Source organism: Atractosteus spatula, chromosome 11 (genome assembly GCF_055471065.1).
Source record: "Atractosteus spatula isolate fAtrSpa1 chromosome 11, fAtrSpa1.hap1, whole genome shotgun sequence".
In the NCBI taxonomy this organism is placed as follows: Eukaryota; Metazoa; Chordata; class Actinopteri; order Semionotiformes; family Lepisosteidae; genus Atractosteus; species Atractosteus spatula.
Window position 1 is genome coordinate 8,427,132 of NC_142716.1, and position 21,709 is coordinate 8,448,840.

The window sequence follows — 21,709 nt, forward strand, 5'->3', positions numbered from 1 at the left end:
TGTGTTTTAGTAACCGCTACTTTGAAATTCAGGAATCTTGGCAATCAGGCTGCCAAGTATTCGTGAAAAGCGCTTAATTAAAAAGTCTAATTTGACGCTTTTAAAATCCTACAGTCATATTCCATTATAGTAGCAGTAAAGTAAGTTTTTATTCGCACGTACAACATTTTACGGTTTTAATTACCATGCAATTAAAAAAAGATCATTTAACAACGCAACTTTTAGGTAAAAATTAAAAAAATTATGTGTTTCTAATGTTTCTGTCCTTTGCTAATTAAGATACCACATTGACTTTAACAACAAAGTAATATTATTTGAGATATTCCCAAAATATCAGTAAAAGTAGTTTGTTTACAATTAGGATCTTGTAACAAAATTGTAAACAAAGAAAGGAATATGTTTACCAACATTGTAACCGTATTTTTGTAATACAGTCGCTATTCGTGTTTAAAGATGAAGGGTTTGAGGGAGAACTGGTCCATTTATTTAAACACTGAAGTTCTCATTGTTGGTCTGGAGACCCCTTGGAAGCACCCAGATCTTTCCTCAGAGTTAGGGGTCATTTAAGGGTGAGCTCTCAGTACCTCAGAAGGTTACACAGGAGTCACCAGCATTCACAATCTTGAACTCTGTTTCTGGAGACACTCCGTTTAGTGTTCGGGATGACCACTCAGCCTCCTTGCTCTTCAATCTAATGGGAAAGGCATTTCGGCTCCCACCCTTGTAAAACCGGGTCATAAAAGAACACAGGAGGATGCTAACAAAGACAAATAGCTTTTTTTCCAACTCATTCCACACTAATCAGGGCTTTTCATTTCTGCCCCCATTAGATAATGTAAATTCATGAAAGTCAAAGAAAAGGACTAAATGGCAATTTATCAATCTCTTCTTTTATCTCTCTAATGGAGGCACATGGTTTAGGACATAACCCTTGTTAAATTTTCCTCTAATCGGCTTTTTTTGTCTGTGTAAGTTAGCGTAAGGTTCTGTTATGTAGTTGTCGTTTAGACGAATTATGTATTATCTGTACTCTTTACGGTTAATCCGTTGTATCTGCGTGCAAATACTGATAAGTAAATTCGCTAAATTAGGTGCTTCTGGAAAGGAAACCTTTCATATCAAACCTGTACTGAAATATATATATAGGTATTGCGACCTATTGTAGAAATTTGAATAAAATAATACAAAAGTCTCCCTTTTAGTCTGGAAGCTTAAACAGTATATTCCACAAGACTCCTGTAAGATCAGACAAACCTACCAGCTCTTAGCATTAGTTTTAGAAAGCAAAAAAAAAATAAAATTGATGAAAAAATACACTTGAAAAAAATAATTTAAAGAAAATAATATAAATAGGTGTTTGCGCTGTGATTTCAAGAGTGTGTGCATTCTGCAATACAAGTACTGTACTGTAGGTGCATGTAGATTTTGCCTTTTATATGAAGAAATAAAAAAAAAATCTTTAATATATTTCTGTCACTTAATGCAATGTGTTGGGTTTTTTTCTGACCTGGTGCCATACAGCCTAGCAGCCATGAATCAGACAAAGGGGTATTTTATGGAAAGTTAATGACTCAATATCAGCACCTCACTCCTTGTTTTGAAAATCTCAGGACAATAAAGTGATGGTGAGAAAAAATGACAATAATATCACTATTTGACTGTAACAATTGGCCTAGATAATTCAATATACCGGGTTCACCACACCCTCCTGCTTTCCGTCATCACCTAAAATCTCAAAGACCCTCCCCCAACAGCACAGTCAACGATCCAGACCTCCTGTGGTAACCCTTTTGTATTCACAACACTATCCAGCCAAACAATGACCTCTGTACTAATCCCTCATCCCACACTACAAACCTGAACCACCTGTCGATGGGCACAAACAGTAGCAGAGTTTGCACTTTATAGGATTTTCACAAGTAAACCTGTCTTGGATTCTTCATGGAGTAATATGTACTGTTCTTCTGGAGGTATAATTGCATAGATCTCTTCTGTTTTTTGGTGCTTAAAAAACATTTAATTATTTCATCCCAAAACCTCCCTTTGGACACGGTTTTGAGATATTCTGTTGCACTTTTTTTCCCCGTTACATCTTTTCTTAGTTATTAACACACTGACTTTATTACTTTGCATTTATAATAGAACTTGATTTCCTATTACACATGGAGCTCAAATGTAACCGTCTTTTATATAAATTATTTATTTTCATTCCAGGTTCATTCCAGGTGGATGCTGCACATTGGTGGTGGTGGAGGGGAGCCCCCATTGCCTGTAAAGCGCTTTGAGTGGAGTGTCCAGAAAAGCACTATATAAATGTAAGCAATTATTATTATTCATTTTACAATTTTCCCTGCTGAAGTAGTTTGAAATTTGAAGAGAAAGTGCTAGGAGGAGACAATCTGTTGGGAAATATAGGAACTTATTTCAATTTTCCATGTGAGCTTCAGCAAAATAAAGGATCTTATAAAACACTTGGACTTGTTACCCGCTGTTGAAAATTACCAAGAGCAGACTTGGATGCCATTGTAATCTATATAAATCGAATCTGAATAAAATTTCATCTTCCATGATATTTTATTACTGCCTACTAATTATTGACTAGGACTTAAAACCAGCATATTTCTACAACAATTCTTTAAAACAGTACATTGTAACTATATTTTGAATAACTTGCACAATTCATAACAGAAAGAAAACAGTTGTGTGAAACTACTGATAAAACACATACTGATATGGCAAACGCTATAATAATATTATCTTCATTGTTTATTCTTAATGTCCAACCCCAACATACCAATTAGTTGCAGTGGTAACGTTTGTTTATAATGCCGAGGCAAATCAAAAGGAACACAGCCTTTTTGTCTAATCTAAGACAGAATGATTTTGGCTCTGCTAAGAAAGCATTTTCTCCATCTGTCAAGCGTTCATTAGTTAGGCACATTATGCTTTATCAAGTCCTAAACAGGCCAAAATGATAAGTGCATCCTGCTGGATTGTGGCTGTGATGAGACCCTAATCAACAATTTTAAGTATCATCAATCTTATGGGTCATCAATCATGAAAACAAAAGATTAAAAATGTTCATGCCTCAGTTGTTACGTCTTTATTTTTACCTTTACATTTTGTAAAGGCAGACAGAAAAGAAAATCTTTCATAGAATAAGAAAACCTGCTGCAGTAAAAAAAATGTTGGCCAGGGGGCACAAGGCTTCAAGGTTTATTTCAATTTCATTTCTTTTGTCATTCTCTATAAAGTCTGTCATCTTTCACTGTAGTACTGATTACAGATCTCCAAAACTGGACTTGCCAAGGTTTTTGTGTATGTGCAAGCACAAAACGGGGCTTCTCCTTTCATAAAGAAAAGGAACAAGCATCAGTTTTCAACCTTAAATATCTGTGTTAATTCTGATTCTAATGCAAATAATTGCATTAGTGAATGTCTGGAAAATGCAATCATATTCATTAATTTTTATAAAACCATTCATGCTTTTGTTCATTTGTATTAAAAGACAATAAGAGATTGATTAATGAACAAAAAATTGTGTGTGAGGTGTGTGACACCTTTTTATTCTTCTAGGTGACAAATAAACAGCTTTTATCACAAAGATTTCATGCCTTCACAACACATTTTTTTCTGTTTGTTCTTTAGAAAAGTTCATAATCATTCTTTGGATTCTGAAGGACAATGTATCATGGTAATCATCTTATGGTTTTCGTGAAATAGAAAGAAAAGTCTTCAAGAAAGAGTGTAGAGATGTATGGGATTTTCCCAAACAGAAAGCATATGAATGCTGGGTTTAAACACACACACTTCTTTATGTGAAAAGTTCACCACAGTGGAACCAACACACAACTTCTGTGTTCATACAGTTAATTGATTTTTGACATTTTTCTGATAAAAATCAAAGGTAAGCCTTGCATTACATATTATATAGTTTTCAGTGTAAACTCTATTTCATATTGGTTTCATACCCATTAACTTCAGTTTCTTTGTAGAACAAAGTCTTGTTTTCATGTTCTCGTCTAAGAAAAACAAACAACATGAATCTTTCAATACCATTACTTCATAAAATGCATTGTATTTCCAGGTATAGTAAGATATAGACAAATGTAAAACCGAATTGGAGCCATGGGATTTTCTTTGCAATAAAGGGAGTCCTTTGATTTCAGTATCACAGCATTTACAGCTAGAAAGTACATTGAGCTCAAGAGGTTTTTGAAATTAAATTAGAAAAATAAGATTTACAAAGTTTATACTGTTTATTGCTTCTCTTTCCTGTGTGGTTGTTTGAAATTCATACTCTTCCTGAAAGCACACAGAAAGTTGTTCTTATGCAATATAATTGATGAGGAACCCTGCCAAAGTTTCCTGTTGGTGACTTTCAAAAGCAAGGGAAGTGTGTAGCTCTACAGGAAAGACGAGCCTTTATTTCATGAGTCATTATTTCTTGGTTTATTGGCAAAGGAAGTTAATCATAAATCATGCACAACAGAGTGAAAGTTAAACTCAAGGCACGTGAATCATTTAACTCTGATAAAAAAAGCCAACAGCCAGCCTACAGCAGAAAGTGACCAAGGAATTGTTTACAATAGTTTATCTTCAGTAGGTGAAGGTCTGGTCAGGCTGGGATGAGAGACCTCTGAGGGCATCCAAGATGCAGCTGAAAGTGGTGTTTGTTGACCAGCAGGTGGTGCTCTTCCTTCTATACCATAATTTCCTAAATCAATGCCCAGTGGTCTCTGTTATTTAACTCAGACATTACACTGAGGTCCTGACTACATGGTCATTAAAGATCTCATGGCGGTTTTTGAAAGAGCAGGGGTAATACCATTTTGAACACACTTATTTCAAGTTGTTGTGAAGTGAGACTGCCGGAGCACAGTACCCAGAACAACAGGATCTCAGCTCTTGACATTGCAGAGATTGTCCAAGATGTATTATAATTTTTACTCAACAAACTCGTCTGGATTGGATGGGGGCAACTATTAGACCTGGGACTTCTAGAGGTTTATTTTCTCCAACTAGGAGTTTGTTTTCCTCTCGTCTGTGCCCACATGGTCTACTGTTGCTGTCCAATATTAACAGCTATATAATTCTGTAAAGTTGTGAAGGTTGCTATAGCTCTAGCAAAATGGTTGACTGACCGATTGACTGATTTTTACTGAGTGTCTTACTTTATCCATGTGGGTGCTAACTGCAGTCATGGCTGAAGTTGTTTTGCTCCTGTGCGTAAAAAAAATCAGGATACTTATAGATGAACAAAGCTATATAAATGTAAATATGAATATTTAATACCAAAGAAAGCAGCAGGATCTTACACTTATATTGGGTAGTAACACCATTTGGAAAAATCTATTTTTAACTGTAGCACAAAATTCAGACACAGCTATTAATAAGTCCTTTAGCAAGACTGACACATAACAGGAGCTCTATATTTTTAAGACAGCTGAGAAATGCTTAGACATATAATATATGGCATGAAGCCTTTAAATTGTGTTATTATTTCAGTCAAAAACTATCATCTTTTCATCCTGAGAATGGATGTAGACTGATTAGCGGGAAAGACTTTCACTAACTGACCACATAGATTCACAGGGTCACAGTGAAGAACAATAAAATAAAACAAGCTTTTCGTATTAGATCATTATGACAGCTGAGAAGATCATTTTGATCGAGCAATAACAATGGTGATTTTGTAACTTCGTAATTAACCACAATTACTAATACATGTTTATGATGGAATAATTTCTGAGAAATGACACAACACTGTATTATGTGCATGCAATTACTGATTTGGCTTTAGTTTCTTACAGTTGAGCAATGTTTTTGAATGTGTATAGGAAGATGGCGAAATTAAGTCCTCAAAGCCTGCTGTATTCACGTGAATAATTGCTATCTTATGTGCAAAAGTGAATTCCAAGCCTATCTTTCCAAAGACAAAAAGTATTCTTCATGTCAGGGAGCGCCAAATTATAATTAACGCAGTTTCTACTACGTAAGAGTTGAAATCTACCATTTCACAAATCTATTCAGACAGTTCCTAAGGCAACCTCTTACTTTATGCAGATTTAATCCATTTTTCACAGATGATATCTTTAAGAAGCACGAGACTAACTAGTTAATCCTACATCTCTGTCTGGAAGCTTCAGACTTATTTATTGCTGCCACATGGGATAAACTGAAGGTTATATAAAGCTGGTGTATAATACATCTTTATCTTTATTTACCAAGTGTGATGTATTGTCTATGGATTTTATTATCAAATACCAATGGACAATTGATTCAATGGGACAAAATGTCAATTTACTCTGTTATAACATATTTTCATTTGTATTGTGAAGCTAAAACAGTCATGGTATCCTACAGAACTATGTATACTTTTTATTGAAAAATAGTCTCAGAGCCGACGGGCATGCTATTGAACAAAGTAAAATGACAGTTGAATTCTAGTATTCTAATTATTTGTTAGTGTCTCCTGTATACTTGTACCAAAGGACAGATCCAAGGACAGACTTAACGAAAATACATTTGCAGAAATTAGTCACTGGATGAGATTTTGCAGGGATTCTGAAAGGACCACTTCAGGTTAATCTGAATGTGTCCCGAGGAAACCGACGAGATTAGTCTAATCACCTGTTCTGGATCTTTAAGTGTGAATGTGACCTTTTAATGTGTAATTTAAGAACATCCAACAGGGAGCCTGGAAAGAGGAGCACCATATTCCTATATTACTGGGGAGCAACATAAATGCATCACACATCGCAGAAGTTCTTGTTTTGTTTTGTTTTTATCTGATGTGTTATATATTCACACAGCTTTCAGCGAGTGAGATCTAGCCCAAACAGGCTAGATGGGTTGAACTCACTGTTTTATGTTCTAATGAGAGAAAGTCCGATATACAATGTCCTTAGCGGACAAGAGGCATGTGACTCCGAGGACGACTTCATTTAACAAAAACAAAACAGAAAACGATTCTGTTAAAATTAAGCCGGACGGAGATGTACTGCTGCTTTAAATAATAACTCTCTCTCTCTCTGCTAGAGCTCGGAGAGAGACTGAGTCACACCTACTCAAATGTCACAGTGTCAGTTTTCAGAACACGCTGAAGAGACAGGGAAAAAAATAAATAAATAAGAAACGAGCCAAAACATCAACATTGCTGCTCTGTATAAATAGCCCCTGTGTTCTTAAGCAATTACATTCAAAGAAAAATATACTAAAAACACTGCTTAATATGTGCTACCAATTTTGTGTGATCGAGTCCTCTGATATTAATCATAGTGGTTGTCTGATGTTACACTCTTCTATATATATATAGTGGAATACTTCTATATTCCACTAAGGATAATAATTCATACTAGCATATCAACAGGTCACCTAGGAGTGGCAGCCTGAACTATTTATAATGTAATTTTAATAAAGGTTACAAATGAGGCTCAGGCCATTTGGACCCTTGTGCCTTCTTCAGATTTCTTCATTGCCATTTTGTATGACATTTAAAAATGTCAGTGTTACAAAACAATCAAAAGGATATAGATAAATTCATTTACAAAAAAGCAGCTTGTGGTATGTGAAGTTTACCGTCTGAATTATTGTTTTGTAAACACCATGCAGAAGTAAGAACTGACAGCTATGGACATCTGATCAAAGTTCATCACACAATCTAAACATACTATTCAAGCAATTATATTTAACACTTGCTTGTTTTTTAAATAATCTGATTTAAAATGAAAGCTCTTGTAACTATATCAACAAGATTTTGTGCAATCATCCGGCCTCCCAGAAGTTCCTTGAAGCGATTTGCACTTGTTCAGAAGGGACTATTTGCTGCCATCTAGCGTTTGTGTAAGAATGCTTTTCTAGCTCATCACAAGAGCCTTAAAACTGAATGCGGAGGTGATTTATCACAGAACGCCTGTCTCTGTTTTTAAAATGAAAACGTATTTATTACAACATCGCTTTTACAACACAGGGCAGACATTTGTTCGCTAACTCAAACATGTATTCCAATTTACTACGGCCCTCTGCATTTATACTCCTTTCCCGGATAAACTGCATATTGTTGAATGGCAAATCATTTAACGAAGTTAAAAGATACATGTAGAATCGAGAGGAAAACTACAACATTCGCTAATCTGCATAATTTCAAAGAGAGAAATGAAATAGATTCATCGTACTATTGAAACCTCGCTGTAAATCTAAAATGCATTCTTCCTTTCCTTTTTCGTTGACGGGAGGGTTTTCAGTGGTATCGAAAACTAGGATCTTTGCGCTCCACAGCACAACTGTAAATTAAGCTGAACTGCCACAGCTGAGCATAAGATAATATCACACTTACTTGGCCAATCAGCTGAGCCCAGCGTGAGCAGCACGGAGCCGCATTCCTGCCATCTGTCCTGTGCGTGCCTCTGGGATCCTTCACGCTCGGTCCTGACTTCATTAGCGGTCCTGTATCTCCACAGCATCCCGCTCAGCGCCGCAGCCACGCCGGCCATCCTAGCAGGGTGCAGTTAAGCTCACTTCTTCAGCTCTGTTAACAAAAATTCCACTTGTCATTTTTTGCAAGGAAGGAAGCAGTCCTAATGTGTGGAGGGGGCTCTCATTTTCGCAGTGCCGCCCCTTCAGGGCTATAATCACACTTGCCTACTGTCTTCGCTGATCTGTCATTTGTGTTCCCCCATAGGAAACGTCCATGAAGTTCATTAGGACATAGGTATACCAGCTACTAATTATGGAACCCCCCTCAACATTATAGTTAAGGACACCTCTTACATAGTACAGTGACTATATCCACAGATACACCAAATACTTTATTCCAGTTTTTTTTCTGGATTCAAAATTAAATAGGCTACACAACTAGGAATTTGTCAAATCAAATGAAAACAATATTTTAATTGAGGTTGGGATTTTTTTGTGCGACACAGATCCACAGAAATAGTGTTATTAGTTATAAACGGACAATACCCGCGAAAATGCCTTTGTATAACAGTGGTTTTTGCTCTTTACAGTTTCTTTCTTCCCATCCTATCTCAGATATTGATTACAAATTGCAGACAGATACCTTTGCGGTTTGTTTTTAAAGTCTTAGGTTGTTAAATAAAATTGTGATTAATTTTCGAAATTTAGGTGACACGTGTGTGCAAAATTGTGATCTTCGTTAAAATGTGTAAATCATACTTGCCTAATGATTTCTTTTGTATTTTACAAAACGAAGAAAAATATTGCGGAAATTTTAATGCTGGGAACTAAATACGTCGTCTTTGTTTCCTGATCGGATGCTATTTACAAGAGCAATGAGGAAGAGGTTGGATGGTAAATCACGCTTTGTTTTTCTTCTTGATGCTTTGCTGTACTAACGGTGACTGATATGATCTTATTATTAGATTAACTTTATTCTGAATAAATAGGATACGTAAAAGTGTACTAATCTAAATACAGATATTCAGTCTAAACATAATGAATAATCAGAAATAGCATGCACATTGAACTAAATAAAACTTTTTTAGCTGTTGATCCGTTCAATACAAGCTTTCCACATAAAATGCATTTACTTATTCAATGAAATATATAAACTACAAGAAAACTATTTTCCCCACACAAATTTATGCAAATTACTATGTATGTATACTTCAGCATTTTAATGCGTACTGTGATATTTGATCAATTCTGTAACTCGTTCTAGTTAAAAAACCTGTAATTCAGTGCTTAGAAAACTATGCACTAAACTATGCTATGCGACTGTTTCGGTTTCGATCAAAATCCATGGTGAATTATGAGAAAAAAAACTAGATTTTTACCGACTAATTTGTATTTTTTTCCTTTTCAGATTAGCTCAAAGCTGCCTTTAAACATTTATACTCTGCGTAAAGGCTAAGAAGGGAACATGATTTGTGTGCAGACAGGACTGTATATAGGGGCTGCTTCAGACCTGAAAGACTGTCAGAGGTTGACAGCAGATGGTATAACTCACGTGCTCACGGTAGATTCGGAAGCACCTAACCTTCCTGGGTGCTTTCAGAGCAAGTTTGTGTATGCTCTAGACGAGTCCTGCACTGATCTGCTCAGTTCTCTGGATGACTGCGTTACGTTCATCTCAGAAGCTTTTGCTAATCCATCTTCTGCAGTCCTAGTACACTGGTAGGCATGCATTTAATTAAAGCACCTGGTAATCAGTTTTATTCTATGTATTTTCTCACACTGGTGTAAGGATTAATATTATGTTAATCATGATATTGATCACGTTGAGTTGAAAACTGTTAATAAAGATTTGTAGTGCTCTAAATGTTAATATTTTATGGTAGTTGTGTAGATGTTAAATCTACATAAACAGATCTATATATATATCTGTATATCTATACAGCATGTCTGTTTGCTTAGATACTTTTCCCTCCAAAAGGAGTATACCTTGTACAGTACCTGTGGTGAACGTAATGCTTTTATAATCCGATTCATATTGCTGTTTTATAAAATTTGCAGCATATTTGTTTTATTATAATCAAAGGAAGTGTGGATGTTTTTTGGGTTACCAACAATTTAAAGCATGGTCAACTGTATTCTTTACATTTGACAGTAAAGTATTACATCTCTATAAAATGACTCCAATTTGTGATATTCATTAATAATCATTAGTACATTGTCCTAGTCACGCAGGGCAAAGTCGTAGTGCAGCAGTGGTGACTGCATTCTTGATGAAGTCTAACAAAGTGAGCCTGATGACTGCATATACTACACTCCAGAATGTCAAGCCTGATGTCAGGTTAGTAGTGAGTTTACACCTTATTTAGGGGGATGCAAAATGGTTAACATAAAATTTTAATTGTATTATTTAAAATGTTGTATTTAAACACTAGCTGACTTGATTGTTTTTCACTGTTCATTAAAGAAAGGTCTATAATCCAATCTACTGTAGCTTCCATTTTCCAACATACAGTAAATGGTTGCTTACAACATGAAACAAAAATAAAATAAATGGCTTGATTAAAAGTATTTTTTATAATAATAATACACTTTATTTTATATAGCACCTTTAAAGGTGGCTTCTCAAAGCTCTTTACAGAATGAGTAAATCACTTTTTAAATATTTTTAAATGACTATTTTCTTATTTAGAATTAATGATGAGTTTCTGGACCAACTGGAATTGTATGAGATGATGGGGTGTGAAGTGGATTTCAGTAGTCCATTGTATAAGCAATACAGACTGAAGAAGCTCACAGAGAAATATCCAGGTAATAGTTCTGATTGCCACCTTGAGCAGTAAGATGAGATAAATGTGTTGAAGCATGAAATTGGTAAGAAACATAAGCAGTTTTTCCCATGATAGTTTTTCATTTTATTTTTAATGAGTTGTTTTAAATAAAAGCATTTTTTTCTCAGTTGATATCCATATCTGATTAGCGTTGCATGTGTAAAAGCTAGGGATTAATCAAGATTGATAAAATACATTCCAGATCCAGTGTTATTAATTGTATTCTTCTCAGAGCTTCAGAGTGTGCCAAAGGAAGTGTTTGCTGCTGATCCAACATCCAGTGGACAGACAAGGGACAGTGACATCATTTACAGATGCAGGAAGTGTAGGTACGTGGTATTTCAAGATTATTCACTGAGTGAGCTATAGCAGCTAGAATAATACTAATGTAATTGAAATAGAATAATTTATTGTTACTAGAAATATCCAGATGATGCCTGAAGTTAATAATTGTGATGCAAGTTTGGTTGGAAGCTGTCCTGGCAATCACGAACATCTATGACATTCACAACACAGTTGTTCTGTTCCAATGAAAAATGTTAGATGAGCTATCTAAGTATTTTGTTGTGACACCAGTATTTGTATGCAAATAGGTCTGGTATCAATCCACATCTGCATTGGTTCCACCCTCTCAATCTGTATGGAAGAATATGTATTTAACTCCCTCTCTGGACTTACCCATATGTGTTCCATGGGGTTTATGATCTAGCTCTATGAAAAAAAAGGCTTATTGCCTTTTTTTCTTTTCCACATTCTTGTCATTTTAGCTGTGTGGCAAGTAGCACCTTTTCCTGCAATGAAACACGTGTAACACCCTTCTTTAGAAGGTGATAGGTATGAAACACTGAAGGAGCTGGCAGCATTGAAATGGCCACACTCAAAAAGACGTTTACCGACCGTGTTCAGTGGCAGCCTGCACAGTGACGGTGACACCATCGTGACTGACTGTTCTTTGCAAACCGGATAGCGGGAGACCGCTGCCTGCAGATCTCCACGCTCATACACATCTGCAGGAGCCGAATTTCGTAAACTGCGATTCACTAGAGACCTCTACAGGAGGGTATCTCACTTCTGTGTGCTGGCAGCTGCAATGCCAGTCAGTAAACTGGGTGAAGATGATATGCATGTATCTGTCTGACAGGCCAAGAATAATTGCGTGAGCCATTTTAAACACAAACCTGCCATTTTAACAACTTAAGGCCTCTGTTTTTATCCTTTATATCAAAGACAGCGTATGTGGCAGCAGTTCCAGTACTTTCAGTGGTGCTCATTGTAGTTAAGAAGGACATTGTATAATAAAGGTGTTGTATGAAAACATATATATATATATGACGGTTTCTCAGAGGATTTTGTTTATCTGAAAGAGACCAGTGTGTTTCTGTCCAGTTAAATGTCACCTTTTCTTGATGACAATTAAATAACCGTTTATACTCTCAGAAGAGTGTTGGAATCCTTCTGGAATACACCACAAAAAACAGGACTGCTTTATACATAAATTAGTAATAAAGATTTGAAATCTGTTTTTTTTGTCTCCCTCTCACAGGCGCACCTTATTTCGGAATTCTAGTATTCTAAGTCACAACACTGGAACTGGACCAACAGCCTTTGCTCATAAAAAGATAGGTAGTACAATAGAACATGCCAGGAGTGCAGATCAAAGGCAGTGTACGTCCCATTTTATTGAGCCAGTACAGTGGATGGAACAGGCACTGCTCGGTGTTCTCGATGGGCAGGTGAGAATACATTGGCAATCTTCTAACAAAGGCTGTCAGATGGAAGGTTAATAAAAAAAAGTTCTCCTTTTAATGGGAGAGAAATATGATTTATTTTTAACTCACATTCTTTTTGGCAATTCCAAGTGTTTTTGATTCCTAAGACTGTTTCTGGTTTATCGATTTTGTGAAAAGGAGAGTCTTGTTGTTTCATACAATCCTTGTTGATTTTTCTCCAGCTTCTGTGTCCAAAATGCAGCTCAAAGCTGGGCTCTTTCAACTGGTACGGCGAGCAGTGTTCATGCGGCCGATGGGTGACCCCGGCCTTTCAGATCCATAAGAATCGAGTGGATGAAATCAAGCCCCTACACATGCCTGGACTCCTGTCTGGAAACAGCTAGCTTGGATGCGGACGACTCTTTCCCTGGGTCTTTCTCTCTTCATTTAAACTAACGTTTACATCGGGAAGAGAACATTGTCGTACTTGTAATTGAACTGGAAAGGTCACGTCTTGCCGCAACAACGGGCTAAAACCTCATCGAAGAGAATTCTCCCAACTTGTGCTCTGGGTTATCCATGCAGTACACGAAGAGCTTTGGTTTTTGCTTTTTTTATTTCAGCTAATATATTGTAGACATAATAAAATATGTGCCTTTGAAACAACGCCATAGTTCAGTAGCTTTTTTAAAAAAAATACATGGGTGCTTGTGGCAGACGTATATAATTTCTCTACGGGATTAATAAAGTATTATCTATCTATAAATAAATAGTGCAAATCACCTTCCAATTATATATCACAATACAGATAAAATCTAGACGTTTCAAGCACCTTTATGGCTTCCACAGGTTACTGTACTTTTTAAGCAGCATGCATCAGTTTACTGCATCATAGAAAAGAACGTTTAAGCTTATCAGCGTAATGTCTTCTGTTTTTACATGTGACAGTACCTCGCTTTCTGGGTGGCTCAGTGGTTAGCATTGCTGATTTTCAGTGTGGGGGCCCGGGGTTCAATTCCAGACCTGGGGTGCTATCTTTATATGTTTCCCCCATGTTCGCATGGTTTTCCTCCAGATTCTCTGGTTTTCTCTCAGAGTACAAAAACATACTGGTAGGTTGATTGGCTTCTAGGGAAACTGCCCCTGGGTGAGTGTGTTTGTGTTACCCTGCGATGGCTTGGTATCCCTTCCAAGTTGTAACCTGCCTTGTGCCCATTGCTTGCTGGGTTGGGGTCCAGCTCCCCCAAGACCCTGAATTGAAAAAAGCATTTAGAAGATGGATATATCTTGCTTTCTTATCATGGCATCAGATATAGGCCATTTGCAACGAATGCAACTGCTTAATCTGTAAACCAACAGCATATTCAGGTCGTGGGAATCCCAAAAACAACTATTCAATCAGCTGTTTTCAATCACATATGAGCTTTTTAAAAGGAAACATTTTGATTGATGGTGACTCTCTTGGTTTATTGGATCACCTTAATATGTACAACTTCCCATGGCAAATATTAAGGTAATCCAATCTGCAAATTTCCCTTTTTGATGGTGATCAGAACTCACAACTAACATTTCAGTTAAATCTGTCCACATTGTGGAGAAAATATAATATAGCCACCAAGCCACATGACTAATCATCGTGATTCACTCCTGGAGAATACTTGCATAAGGCATGTACTGCTCAGTGTGGTTGTAAGTATGCACCAGGGAGTCTCAGTTCCTGGAGAGCCTTGTGTCTTAAGTTTTTTTTGTTCAAACCTGAAGTATCAGACAACCTAATTCTTTTCCGAAATTAGTTTTTTAAGGCTTTTTACAGTTGAATGCACAAAAACATGTATTTCATTAAAGGTACATTTATCTGTCCAGCTGATTCTAGCTGATTTACATCTCCTGTGCTAATTGATGACTTTAATTGCTCTGCCGGCTTGTTTAGATGTGGTCAGATTGTTCCTGCACTCACTCTTGAGTTTCAGAAATACCCAACTTCAGGAGTTCCCAATTCTGGTCATGGAGACCCAATCACCTAATGATATTTGTTCCAGCTGACCTCTCAGTTATATGTTTAATCCTTAAGTGGCTTAAAAACAGGTTTAATTTGATTTGTTTAAATTGCTTTCAGTTCCAAACTAGTGTAATGAGGCTACCTTTTACTGTGTTTCAAGAGCATAAAAAGCGTAACCACCACAACATCTGCTTTATCCATTCAAATAGAATCAATTGTAGATATGAGGGGCATCTGTAGACAACATTTTCACAGCTACAGTATACTATTTACTGTGCGTGAGAAGAGTTTGAACTGACAAAAGTCCTGCAAACGCTAATGTAGCAACCACACCTCAAGACCTCATAATGCTATTTTATATCTACAGCATAGGTCAAATATAGTTAAAACTTTTTTTTAATTCTGAACAACTTCTTGGATTTCAGGTGGTCCACATTGGCCACTTTGAATTGATGAAAATGTACAAAATTAATAAGATTGAAAATGTGCTTATGATTAACAAAACACCTAGTGAATTTCAACTCAACAGGTCCAGCTTTTGTAGCATTATTGCTAAAATGCATATTCCATGTTGGCAGACATGCCCAATGTGTGGTACACACATTGGGCACACAGAAACATACAGAGCGGTGGCTCTGTGGCTAAGGATCTGCACCTGTGGCTGGAAGGTTGCCGGTTCAAATCCCGTAGCTGGCAAAGGAATCCTACTCCGTTGGGTCCCTGAGCAAGGCCCTTAACCCCAACTGCTCCAGGGGTGCTGTACAATAGCTGACCCTGTGCTCTGACCCCAAGCTTCTCTCCTTGTCTGTGTGTCTGTGTCTCATGGAGAAAAGCTGGGGTATGTGAAAAGATGAATTCCTAATGCAAGAAATTGTATAGGGCTAATAAAGAAACATTATCATTACTGGAGGTGTAACCATCAATATGTTTGTGAACATTGAGCTTGATAACGGCATTGGTAATTGTCTGGCTTCAAATATACTTTTGATTTTTGGTCTTAGAAGGAAAGAAAGAAAAATGGTCTGTGTAAGAACAATAAACATCCAGCCATTCTGATAAGGACGTTTAACACATTTTCCGCTTACTTTGGAAATTGTGATACGAATTTCATTCCATTTTTCTGTTCCGTAAGGTTTGTCCTTCTACGGTTTCCATACTTCGACGCTGTTAAAAGTACAGGTTAGTATAGACGTGTATTTACCACTGAAGCAGGAAGTGTAGTGTGAACATTGACGATATGATTAATCTCTTACTGAGCGTTATAGATCTGCGCAGAATTCACGGAGTTTATTATCTCTGTAACTAATGTATTCAAGGAAAAATGTCGGCAGATTTGATGTTAGACTTAGAGACTCGTTCTCAGCTAAATCATATTGATACTAAGATGTACAGCGACAGCGGGGATGTCTGTATCGACCAGGATGGCGAGTGGGGTAAGTGTTCCATAATCTGCGTTTTCCTGATACCATTAATGTACATTTGTCGTTTTTTCAGGTTCAACGGCTAAATTTAATTTCCATTCGAATAGTAAAACGTGGAATTAAATGTGATAATAAACATTTGAAAAGTTGACTACGGTTACTGACAGAGGGCCGAATTTTATTTCCAGGAATCTTCTAGTTTTTATTTTTATTTAATTGAAATATATTGAGCAAGTGAAGACCGCAACACAGTTTTAAAATGTTTTTCAATATGTTAAAAACGAGGAAAATGTGCTAATGAGTCTAAACACAATTCAAAGTATTCAGCTTGAAACAATTTAGGAAGTTGTGATTAATATCTCCAATATCAAATCTGTCAGTTTAGCAAACTGATACCAACAAGTAATAAACATGATCTTCATAATATAAAATGTAATTGTATTAAATTAAGTTTCTTAACACAACTATTTGGCTGGTACTTTGATTACATCAAGTCAACACATGAACGGATAAAACCTTAGTTTAATGTTGTAGCTTCGGGCATTTTTTTCTCTCTTATTAGTAGTAATTCACAGAAGCTTTACAGTTTCTTGACAGTGTTTAAACGTAAGTTTTTTTACGTTAAAAAAATAGTAACGTCTTTTACTGTTACAATAATAGCTGTAGTTCTGTTGTTTACATCAATACTGTCGCAACATGCTAGAACAATTTTTTTTCACTTTCTTAAATTGAATTTGTCTGTTTTATGTTCCAGATCTCAGCCTGTTTGATGATCTGGATAATTTAGGAGATGCTGACGAGCTGTTCCAGGCTCTGGGAAATGCTGTAAGTCCAGTACTGCATGTCTCATACCTTGTGTTTCACGGCTTTTCAATTGATTTGCTGTTAGAAGTTTAGTTTAGGAGCTCACCTTTAGTTAATGATAAATATGCCACTGTACAGTGCACTGCCAAAGATTGCTGACTTTATCTGCCTGCTTAAATTGTTTGCCTAAAATTCCGAGTTATGTTGATTATAATGTCCATTTTTAAATTTCAGAGGTAAGGTGTAAATTTGGATTCTCTAGTTTTACATTTTTTTCACGGGTCATGGCTATGAACCCTGTGAGTGCACACGGGAGAATAAGCAAGTGTGGGCAGACTCCTCTGACCTGCCCAGCTTTGAATTGCTTGTTTCTAACGGGCAACACAATCCCATACCAGTGGCTTAGTGCCAACTTGAGGACAGGTGTGGTGTGTCCCTGGTCCTCATCGACTGCAAGGCATCCCTCAGTGGCTGGCAGGCAGCAGAGGTCTCTGTGTTTGCTGAGAGCCGAGAGAGCCCTAGCCGACTATGCCTGCCCTACCTCACCTGTAGAATCCCAGTCACGGTGGGCTAGTGCCGTGATGATGGCCCTTGATCGTAGAGCTCGCCCCGCGCTTCACAGAGGGTAAGCCTTGCAAGGATCTTTTCATGTTACGTGAGCATGCCGTTCTCGTGAAATATCCATCTTTATTTTTCCCGTTTCTCAGACCGGTGAGGTGGCGGATCTAGACTTTGACATTGATCTGATGCCCTGGCACTCGGACAGCTGCACAGGTAACTCTAGACTGAATGTGTTCAGCTACAGAATGTGATCACTGGGGAACGAGGCAGTTCAACCTGACCCTGGGCTAAGAGAAATATAAGTACACCAGTTCAGACACTGTGAGAGTCCTCTTAATCTGATTTCCTGATTCTTTAAAAATGGCTGGTTTTTATGTCAAAATAACTTGTAATGTATGGTCCCATATTCGTGCTCTAGGGTGTATAAATTCAACTAGCACAGAATTAACTGCATTTTGTTGGAATTAGACTAAGCAGTGCAAATCAGTTACACTAGGCCTGCTTTAACCATTGTACTGAAGTGTCCTGGTAAAGGATAAAGCTCTGAAATGTTCAGTCACTCAGATGTATGATAACAGTTATGTAGATAAGTGCAACTGTATGACTGCTAGCGTTCCAGTGTAGGGTCATTAGAAAATATCTTTTCAGTTACCTGCTGTAAAGCCTTTTCCCTTCCTGAACATTCTGTGTTTATAATGATATGAACACAATAGCAGTTTATTTCATGTATGGTATTTTTTTGTAGATGGAGATACAACTGCGGGGCCTTTTTCACCAAGCCTAACGCTCAGTTCAGTTTCCTCTCCTTGCTCGGTGGCGTCCCCTTCCTCCTATTGTGTTCCTGTAAGTCGGCCTTCTGCTTTCCCACTCGGAGACACTGCACTGTAGAAATACGCCTGGCCTGTTTTGTTTTTCGTTTTTTATTTAATTCACAAAACATCCATTCAAACTCCGGCAGTGGACATTGAGTCAACAGAAAACATACAAAAACATACTGTGCAGCTCCAAGAGTAACAACAGAATCAGCTAGAATCGATGAGCTATGCGATGAGATAAAGGCAAAAGAAATGTCTGACCTGTTTTGGAGTTATATCAGGAAACATCGCAGATGGATTGCTTTTCCATGCCAGCTGCTTCTGTGTGCTTTAAGCAGCTGGAAATGAGGGAAAAAAACTGCCACAATGCCCCAGTGGATTCCAGTAATGATTAAAATCCTGTTTGTACGGTAAATTGATGTCTTAATTTTCTATCAGCTCAGCTCCATACCAATTATGCCGCCACCTTCTCAAACTACCCGCTCATTATAAAAAACGGTTTTATTAGCATTACATTTGGCAGACAGTTTTTATTTTGTGCCACCGACTTGAACTGGCCTGAGGACCTCTTAATAAAGAGGTTGCTCCATTTGCCATTTTTATCTTTCTTCTGTGATCTTCTTGAAACCTAACAATTTACAGTATCATCCCATTGTAGTGTGTAATAATATATTTATCCATCCATTCATTTTCTAACCACTTATTTTAAGTCGGGATCCTGACAAGCAATGGGCACAAGGCAGGGTACATCCTGTACGGGATGCCAGTCCATCACAGGGCAGACAGACACCAACGCAGACAGTGTGATAATCTAGTTATACGGTCATTTTTTATGAGGCAAAGCTCTTGATGTGTGTGGCAGACAACACCAACAAAGCAAAGGATGGCTTTAGTCTGTGTATTGTGCCTTTTATTTCCTTTCAAGCTGGACAATTTTGTTTTGAAAGCAACCACACCTACTAATCTTCCTCCTGCAATGTTTTCTTTTAGGAGGAGTTAGATCTCTCTCCACAGTCCCAGCCTTCGCCTGTGTCTGTCTGCTCCGACGCCAGCAGCTCTTATGATGTCGTGGAGGAAAAGAAGCCACAGAAGAGGGCAGGCCAGAGCTCCAGAGGTATCTCCTGCTGTGACAAAATTAAGACGGTTGTTGTGAGGAACCCAAAATGATGTTAAAGGGGAATTGCAGTCGCAGTTTCTCAGACAAGTTATGAAATCGGGATAACAAATGAATAGGCTGGATCGCCAAATCTGAACAGTTCAGAAGTAAGCACAAAATCATCGTGAACTTTGTGAAAGTACTGTATGGTCGCCATGTTGTCACAAACCGCTGGTCTCTTGCCACAAGCGAGAGTGACAGTTTGTGAGAATTATGATGTGAAGTGGCCCGTCCTGCTCACTAGTCACCGTAATGACTAATGTAATGCGGTGTATAAGCGAAGAAGTACAGGTTCTGCAGCAGACATTTCTCCGTAGAAATGTTGCAGTGTGATCTGAATGCAGATTTAAAAACAAAGTTGTATCTGTCAGCAAAACCGTCTTGAAGTAGAGAGCAATACTTCTGTTCAATTAAAAGAGATGTATTCACAAGTCTGCTTGTTTGCCTACGTTTGCCTCACCGGATGTTTGGTTGTCTCCTTCTGAATCACAGAATATGGTGCTGAGCACACCTGGAAAGTTTATCGATTTTGTGGTGTTAGTGTGGACATTTGACTTTCATTGTGGTTTGAAATGCACTCATTAATGCCGATTCTTTCTAACTCCAAAATATGAAAATAGCATTCTCCTTTAAAACTGGTGTAGCACATTTTCTGATACACATACATTTGCCAGAGTATGGAATGGTTAATCATTATTAATTGGTCTGACATTTGTAGATCATCTTGGATTAAAAATAAATGTATATTGTTTTCTGAAGCAATCTGATTGATGTACCAGTTTACTGGGGACACAAAACAGTTAAAATGTTTGGTTTGCCTTTGCAGGAAAATCATCATATGCTCCAAAACGTCCCATTCAGCTCACCCCCAAAGTGTCCATTCAGCCCAAGCCAGTTATCACAGTTCCAATTGCCCACTCCACGGCTCCCCTTACAGCCAAAACCATAATAATTCAGCCTCTTCAGACCGTGCTCTCCGTATCCAAACCACCACCTGTGAGCATCCAGCCTGCACCCCCTGGTGGTAAGAATTGCATTTGCTGGCACTTTATTACCTGTTGGTCTGTCTTTTTTTCAAAGTTGTGTAATGAATCTCAAACTCAACACTGAATATTAACCCTTACCCTTACAGTTTGCTAAGTCTACCCCTAAAGCCAGTGTCTAAACCCTAGTCCCTTTTGTGATGTGTTTCTGAAAGCTCAGTACATTTATTTAAACTATCCCATTCTTTAATCTTTTATAGAGCCAAATTAAGAGGGCATCTCCCATGTGTGACTAGGGTTGGGTCTCAAGGCTTTGTAATGTTAAACATTTTAACAGTAATTATATCACCAAAAAAAATCCACCGAAGGGAAGGATGTTTATTGGCTGAATGGTGTCTGATGATTGTTTGTCATTTTGTTTTTAAATGTATAAAGCATTCTTTCCTCTGTGTGGAATATTTTCTTGTTTTGATGAGATTATAGCATGGCTTTATAGATTGAATTGATTTTTTTAATATGAAATGTAATGTCAGGGCACAGTCATTGGTACTGCCGCTTCGCAGTGCACGGACCTGGGTTCGATTCCAGACCTAGGGTGCTATCTCCGTAAAGTTTGTTTCTTTGCCCCCTGTTTGTGTGGTGTCTGTCCAGCTGCCCTGTTGTCTTCCTGTGGACCAAAAACATACTGGTAGGTTAATTGGCTTCTGGGAAAACTGTCCCTGGTGTGAGTGTGTGTGTCTGTGTCTGCCCCTGCGATGGACTGGCTTCTTGTCCAGGATGTTTCCTGCCTTGTGCCTGTTGCTTGCTAGGAGACACGCCGGGACCTCACAGACCCCGAATTGGAAGAAGCAGTTAGACGATGGATGGCTGTAACATCATTTACCTGTTCGTGTTTCACTCCAGATAAACTACAGCTAAGGAGACAGTTGGATGAGTGCAGTACCATAGTACTGACGTATTAAACTGCAGTTGTAGAGAATATCCAGCAGATGTCACTACTTATATATAATTTTTA

The 21,709-nt window shown here is 37.7% G+C and overlaps 2 protein-coding genes across 5 annotated transcripts in view; both read left to right on the top strand.

The window, feature by feature from the left end:
* The first annotated feature begins 8,911 nt into the window (after nucleotides 1-8,911).
* On the top strand, nucleotides 8,912-13,621 carry dusp12 (dual specificity phosphatase 12). 3 transcript variants are annotated; one of them, XM_088927695.1, is made up of 7 exons: nucleotides 8,912-9,312; nucleotides 9,827-10,137; nucleotides 10,643-10,756; nucleotides 11,108-11,226; nucleotides 11,479-11,575; nucleotides 12,790-12,979; nucleotides 13,198-13,621. In XM_088927695.1, exons 2-7 carry the CDS (start codon nucleotides 9,884-9,886, stop codon nucleotides 13,357-13,359), a joined length of 936 nt encoding a protein of 311 aa, XP_088783821.1. In that variant the 5' UTR covers nucleotides 8,912-9,312; nucleotides 9,827-9,883; the 3' UTR covers nucleotides 13,360-13,621. The 3 variants fall into 3 exon arrangements, with proteins under 3 accessions (XP_088783821.1, XP_088783820.1, XP_088783818.1); XM_088927694.1 differs by lacking the exon at nucleotides 8,912-9,312 and adding an exon at nucleotides 9,321-9,358; XM_088927692.1 differs by lacking the exon at nucleotides 8,912-9,312 and having other exon boundaries at nucleotides 9,660-10,137.
* A 2,488-nt stretch (nucleotides 13,622-16,109) lies between these two features.
* atf6 (activating transcription factor 6) overlaps nucleotides 16,110-21,709 on the top strand; it is a 54,267-nt gene continuing 48,667 nt past the window's right edge. For both annotated transcript variants that reach the window (XM_088926769.1, XM_088926770.1), the window contains exons 1-6: nucleotides 16,110-16,387; nucleotides 17,130-17,200; nucleotides 17,887-17,953; nucleotides 18,486-18,583; nucleotides 19,546-19,669; nucleotides 20,538-20,735. In XM_088926769.1, the coding sequence (XP_088782895.1) occupies nucleotides 16,276-16,387; nucleotides 17,130-17,200; nucleotides 17,887-17,953; nucleotides 18,486-18,583; nucleotides 19,546-19,669; nucleotides 20,538-20,735 (670 nt within the window). In that variant the 5' untranslated portion in view covers nucleotides 16,110-16,275. The remainder of the gene's footprint in view (nucleotides 16,388-17,129; nucleotides 17,201-17,886; nucleotides 17,954-18,485; nucleotides 18,584-19,545; nucleotides 19,670-20,537; nucleotides 20,736-21,709) is intronic.